The 6,688-nt window shown below is 42.3% G+C and overlaps 1 protein-coding gene across 4 annotated transcripts; it reads left to right on the top strand.

The window, feature by feature from the left end:
• Positions 1 to 596: 596 nt before the first annotated feature.
• LOC123190053 (uncharacterized) lies at positions 597 to 4,726 on the top strand. 4 transcript variants are annotated; one of them, XR_006496104.1, is made up of 5 exons: positions 597 to 985; positions 1,105 to 1,689; positions 1,940 to 2,059; positions 2,653 to 2,742; positions 3,101 to 4,723. XR_006496104.1 is itself a non-coding variant. In XM_044602614.1 (2 exons), exons 1-2 carry the CDS (start codon positions 704 to 706, stop codon positions 1,210 to 1,212), a joined length of 390 nt encoding a protein of 129 aa, XP_044458549.1. In that variant the 5' UTR covers positions 597 to 703; the 3' UTR covers positions 1,213 to 4,724. The 4 variants fall into 4 exon arrangements, 1 of the variants encoding a protein (XP_044458549.1); XR_006496105.1 differs by having other exon boundaries at positions 1,105 to 2,059; positions 3,101 to 4,725; XR_006496106.1 differs by having other exon boundaries at positions 1,105 to 2,742; positions 3,101 to 4,726.
• The last annotated feature ends 1,962 nt before the right edge of the window (positions 4,727 to 6,688 follow it).

Below are 6,688 nucleotides of genomic sequence, written 5' to 3'. Positions count from 1 at the left end.
CCAAGAGGATGAAACCACAAATCACATCTTGATGGACTACATCTTTGCTCCACTGAACTAAAGTTTGCTTGGCTCTACACAAACCTGATTGGGCCCCATCCAATGGAACGAGATTGAGGGGGTGGTGCACCGACAGGGGAGGAACCGGACGAGAGAGAAAGGATATAAGAGTGATCACCCTTCTGGTTATGTGGGAGCTTTGGAAGCACCAAACGCAATTGTCTCGATGAGGCAATGCCGTCATGGAATCATGTAATGCACATAATTGAGAGTGAGGGTAATACATGGAAATGGGCGGGTTTACTTAAGGGTGATGTAGGTGCCTTTCGTGGGGCCACATCAGAATGGGCAAGTGTGAGAACATAGCATTACAATGATATGTGGATCAGTGGAGTTGGGTTTATATGGCATGTAAACACCAACCTAAAGGGGCTCTTTACCCCCACCTCCTTATTTAATCTCTCCCTAATAATAAAGCACGGATTGAGTCTCCGGGTTCACCGTCGCGCACTTTTTACAAAAGAGACCCCGTAGTTTCTGATATTAAACCCGCACTCCTTTTTTAAAGTGGCTAATCTGAAAAACGTTTCGTTAAAACAACCAAACCTCCGCCTCCTCCCCTGCTCTCCCATCATCCGCAGAAGCCCACCCAAGTCCTCGCTCGCTCGCCGAGATCCATGGCGGCCGCGGTGGCTGGGAGAGGATGCGCACGGGAGGAGGAGTTCAGCGAGCTGTTGTGGACCTGCTGTCCATCGTGCGGGCCAGCAACCGCTGCCGCTGCCAGCAGCAGGAGGCGCGGGCGGAGATCCCCTTGTGGGGCCGGCGCCGGCCGAGGAAGGCCCCGGCGGCGCCACTGAACGAGAAGCCCGCGGCCGATGACGATAGTAGCGAGGGCATCGCCAGCCCGGACACCACGCTTGCCTTCCCCGAGGACGACGAGGCGGCGGCGACGGACGACGAGGCCAAGGCCAGCGCACAAGACAAGGTGAGCCACCGAGCCGCGAGATCTGTGCCCGCCCGCCTCCCTCCGCCAATTTGGCCCGCTTTGATTTTGATTTCTTGCTGCTCCTTGACATGTTCGTCCTTCCCTCTGCCTCCACTCAGTGGCCGAGGTGGAGCTATAGGCCACCGAGGTTGCCTATGTCGTGGGTGAGGAGGAGGATGGCGAATGGGAAGCACCGAAGATTGACAACCCCAACTCCCCAAGTGTGAAGAGGCACCTGGTTGTGGTGAATGGAAGAGGCGGATGAAGCAGAATCCTTCCTACAAAGGCAAGTGGCATGCACCCCTGATTGACAACCCCAGCTACAAGGGAATCTGGAAGCCCCAAGATATCCCCAACCCTGAGTACTTTGAGCTTGACAAGCCTGACTTTGATCCAATTGCTGCTATTGGAATTGAGATTTGGACAATGCATGATGGCATCGTTTATGGCAATATTCTTTTTGCCGATGATTAGAAGGTAGCCACCTCTATCCTGGAGAAGACATGGAAGCCCAAGTTTGATGTTGAGAAGGAAAAAAGTAGATGGCTTAGTGGATCATCTAGCCTCCCACTTGGCAAGGTGCAGCGACCCTCTTCTTGTTTTCTCTTTCCCAAGAGCACATCATGGATTATCAGCAGGATTGAGCCGATGATCTAGATCGAGCAGGTCAAAGGAACTTGCCAGCAACACTCCTCTTTGATCTGGTATGTCGTTCATCTCGGGTGATTTCTACCCTGGAAAATAACATGGAACATCAAAAACTGCATTTTGAAAAGGTTACTGCAAACTTGATTTTATTTATCCTGCATTTATGAAAATTTATGAATAGGACAATCGTTCGTGTTTTCTTCCAGATGTTCTAATGTATAAAACGATGCCATGATAGTTGGCATTCATGCTTCAAGTATGAGATCAGCTCAACCATCTCCAATAGTCTTCTTTCTTGTTATCCAGGACTTAAAAGAGCAGAAAATCTTTGAACAAGGGGTGGATGGGGGTACACGGTTTGGTCCCCTGTGTAGAATAAAACAGTTTTATGATACATAGGCTACAATTTTCAGAACTGAAACACAGGTAGGTTCCAGTTGTGATTCTGATGTACAACTTCGATTAGTATTTATTCCCACTGGCTGTATATACTACCTATGAAATTTGTGGAATTTTGATCAAATTTGTAATGCATGGCCTATCAGCTTATTCTCTGTTATCTAGCTTGTTCATCTGTTAGCCCAGCTAAAATAATTCTGCTGTTTGTATTTGATTGAAAAATATCATGAGCTTACGAGTTGATTTCACATATTTATTTGACAAGCCCGGTTGTATTTGGCAACCTCTGGCTTAATTTTCAATTTGACAGGCCTATTGTTTAGTATGTCTGATATACCACGCAATTTGTACAAGAACCAAAGGATTATTGTAGTCTGCATGTGTGCATCCTCTGTAACTATCAGTCTATTATGATAACTGACAATAAATTATGATGGCATCCAAGGATTTGTACCCTGAATATAATGCTTTGCCATCACCTTAGATTATAAGTTTGATATTTTAGGAAGCGTGTTACTTAGAACAACTTATTAAGGTTATCTGAAAACATAGATTACACAAAACCTGAGTTTTTGGATGGACAAGAGCAAGTTGATTATGATGTTATCTTTTCTGCATAGCATGGACGCCCTGCACTGCCCCCACCAGGATTGCGCTGCCTTGCCCTGCCCGATCGATGCCGGCTACGTCGCTACACTCCCCACGGCCAGGTAAGTGCCTAGGCCAAGTAACAAGTTATCACATCTTCGTGATCCAGTTAAATGTGCCAATGGACAAGTACGTACCATCCTATAGATATTGTTGTCATTGTTCTTCTGTTGTCAGTATGACAAAAAAAAGAATTCATCCAGTCTAGGCCCTCCTCCTTAGTGCATGATGGTAATGTGTGTGTTGTGGTCAGCTTGCAGTGGCAGATAGTTCACAGTCCCAACTCCAGTGTTAACTCTGTTATTCTCTTACTAATACTTCCATAAGATAAGATTGTAAACTAAATCTGCTGTTGTGTCATATTATTATCATCTGATTACTAATTAAACTAATAGTAAGATATTTTATACCCTTTTGTAGATGGTGAAGACTTTGCAGGTGTTCAGAGAAATGATGTGCTATTCAAGGGGTTTGGGAGCACTAATAAAGAATCTCTTGCTGAACTTTTTGTACCACTAATGATTAAAGTGAGTTCTTTATAGTTTGCTTCAATTTATTGTAGGAGGATATCTAGTGCAAAAGCATAATTCGATGCAGCCATGCTTTTTTGTCGATGAATTTAATTTGACAATGTTCCTATATAGTTCCAGTTATAAATGTAGCCTTAGCTCCTTGCAGCAAACATCTCCACGTAAAGTTAACTCCACCATGTGTTCAACCTCTAAACTCACCTGACACCGCCTGTAATGGGATGACCTTGTTCATTTGAGCGATGACATTGTTGTCATTTGACCTTCAGATCATTTTCCTCTGAAATAGTGATTAATTAAGTAACTTTGTTCTTCAATATGATGATCCTCTTTCCTCAGAACATGATTAAGCCACATGATTCCATCATGTAGTGTATAGCTTGTCCTAGCTCAACTTACAGTTGTTATTTAGCTCCTCCATTTTCTAACAATGTGCACATGTCTACGTTTGGGAACCTTGGAAACAAAATGCAATTGCGATATTTGGGATTGAAAGCAAAAAAAAGGTGGGAAGCTGTCCCGTAATAACAAGGAAAGAGGGATTCCGTGAAAAAAGTGGGAAGCCAGACGTCCTGTAATAAGAAGAAAGTGTCCTAATAAGGAAGAATGGAGAGAACAAAGAAGGAAAGGAGGGATTCCGTGAATTGATAATAAAGAAGGAAAGGGAGAGATTTCTAGGATTGATATTAAAGAAGTAAACCAGCTAGAAATCAATCAAAAGTCTCCCCCTCAAAAAAATTTCATCCTCTGCCCTAGCTATAATCCCATGAACGAAGTTTTACCCTGTCCATAACTCGAGAGAAAATTATATTAGATTTATTTATTTATTGTTTATAATCACCGGGAAAAATTATGTTAGAAAATACTATGCCTAAGTCATAATAAAGAAATTATTTATTTATTGTTCATGTACAATAAATTTTTGAGAATTATAATGAAAAAGATAGTACCGGTTAAAAATAGGTGCTTGATTGTTGGGCACGAATAGTGTATGCTACACAGTCCCTAAACCTAGCCAACATTGCTTCATGAAAATTCGTGTTACCTCCGTAGTGAAGCAAAAAACATTGTACTAAAATGGACTTTACTATTTACGGTATAATGCGATATGTTTTGGGCATCACTAAGCAACTCCAACAAAGGCATGAAAAGATACTCACAACCAGGTAGATATCTCTATGATTTAAATTCCACACATCTTTAGTACACTTCTGAAATACGTTTATATTTTTCTGCAATACATATTTTTATGGCAGGATGGAGGATTTCAAAGAGTTTGTTCATGTCATCATGCCTGGCGGTGTGTCATGGAATGAGAGGGGGTCTTGAGCAATTGGGTTAGGAAAGTGTGGTTTTTTTTCACCCGATGCAACACACGGACATTTGTGCTAGTATATAGTACGCACACTTGTGCGTATTCGATAAAAAACTTTAATTGGTGGCGCGCCACTTTCAATCCATATCGCAACTATTTTTCTGAAATACCAATGGCGTGGGCATATTTCGTATGCCATCACTATTCCATTACTGGTGGCGTGACTAACAAATAGCACGCCATGAGTATGTGGGACACATTAGTCTGGCCAAGCGCAATATAATGTCGACGTGGCAAAACAACCCACACAATCACTATTATGCCTACTGGTGGCATGATACTTCTCGTCACATCAATTGTATATTCTACGGGACCACTTTGGGTCCTACATGGCAGTGTTGTGCCTGGCCACCAGCAAGACAAACAAGTAATAGCATGGTTAATTCTGATCGGATTATATATAGAGACTTATCCCTCACCTATAGCTACCACTCCTCCCTCCAAAAAATCTCTCCCTGATCGCTGCACAAATCCCTACATACTTATACTTGTGGCCGGCCTCTGCCACAATCTATCGACGGCTATCTCAATCATATTTGTCTATGATCTTGGTAATGCCCAAATTTCGATTTCATCAAATTTCTGACACTCAATATATGTCAGATTTTAAAAAAAGGTAATGTTGAAATGTTTTGTGACCTCGTTAGCTATATATAACTTTTTCCTATATACTCTCTTGTAGGCAACTAGATCGATCGAACGATTCATGCATATGGATCAAACTATAAATCGGTTCTTCAAGGTGGCATTGGAAGATATGAATTGAAAGGGTAAAAGGAAGATATTATGTCCTTTTAAGAAGTGCAAGAATGAGGTTTTGATCGACCCTTTTACTGATCGTGTGAGGATGCACTTGCTCAAACATGATTGCATGCCTAGTTATACACGATGGGCAAGGCACGGTGAGGACGAGGATGATGCCAATGTCAAAAGGGCGGCAAAAGAGGAAGTAGGATACCCTTTCGATGAATAGCCAAAAGGAGGGAAGTACGAACATGAGATAACCGAACATGAAGAAGATCATCAGGACGGACAAGATGGGGCGGCGGTTGAGGAAGCAAGAAACCCTGTGGACGAAGAGTCGAAAGGAGGGAACAACCAAGAGCCAGCCAAACATGATATCTGTATTCACTTCTTTTGGAGCTACACCACCCGTGGATAATCCTCCCCAGGCCACACAATATCTTTATCCACCCAAATTTTTAGATCTCCTTGTTAAGCAACTCTGTGTTCTCGGGATACCACTGGAATTTACATATAGTAATAAGAACCAAATTAGAATCACAACGCTAACGAAAAACCGAATGGAATTTGAAATATCAATTACTTTAATGTGGTCCTTGTTGGAAATATGCCCTAGAGGCAATAATAAAATTGGTTATTAACATATTTCCCTGTTCATGATAAACGTCTACTATCCATGTTAGAATTGTATCGATCGGGAACTCAGATACATGTGTGGATACATAGGCAACACCGTGTCCCTAGTGAGCCTCTACTAGATTAGCTCGTTGATCAAAAGATGATTGAGGTTTCCTAACCATAGACATGTGTTGTCACTTGATAACGGGATCACATCATTAGGAGAATGATGTGATGGACAGGACCCATCCTTTAGCATAACATTTGATCGTTCAGTTTATTGCTATTGCTTTCTTAATGTTAAATACATATTTCTTCGACCATGAGATCATGCAACTCCCGGATATACTGGATGAATACCTTGTGTGCTATCAAACATCACAATGTAACTGGGTGATCATAAATATGCTCTACAGGTATCTCCGAAGGTGTCTGTTGAGTTGGCGTGAATCGAGATTGGGATTTGTAACTCCGTATGACGGAGAGGTATCTCTAGGCCCTCGCGGTAATACACATCACAAGAAGCTTGCAAGCAAAGTGACTAAGGATTTAGTTGCAAGATGATGTATTACGGAACGAGTAAAGAGACTTGCCGGTAACAAGATTGAACTAGGCATAGAGATACCGACGATCGAATCTCGGGCAAGTAACATACCGACAGACAATGGAAATTACATATGTTGTCATAAAGGTTCAACCGATAAAAGATCTTTGTGGAATATATAGAAATAAATATGGGCA

Source organism: Triticum aestivum, chromosome 2A (assembly GCF_018294505.1).
Source record: "Triticum aestivum cultivar Chinese Spring chromosome 2A, IWGSC CS RefSeq v2.1, whole genome shotgun sequence".
Taxonomy (NCBI): Eukaryota; Viridiplantae; Streptophyta; class Magnoliopsida; order Poales; family Poaceae; genus Triticum; species Triticum aestivum.
The sequence above is the reverse complement of the archived record's forward strand: the minus strand, read 5'-3'. Positions and strand labels throughout refer to the sequence as shown.

Coding starts and splice junctions, on each gene's coding strand:
- LOC123190053 (XM_044602614.1), top strand. CDS start 704: ATGCGCACGGGAGGAGGAGTTCAGCGAGCTGTTGTGGACCTGCTGTCC. Junction 986..1,104: donor AGGCCAGCGCACAAGACAAG/GTGAGCCACCGA, acceptor GCCTCCACTCAG/TGGCCGAGGTGGAGCTATAG.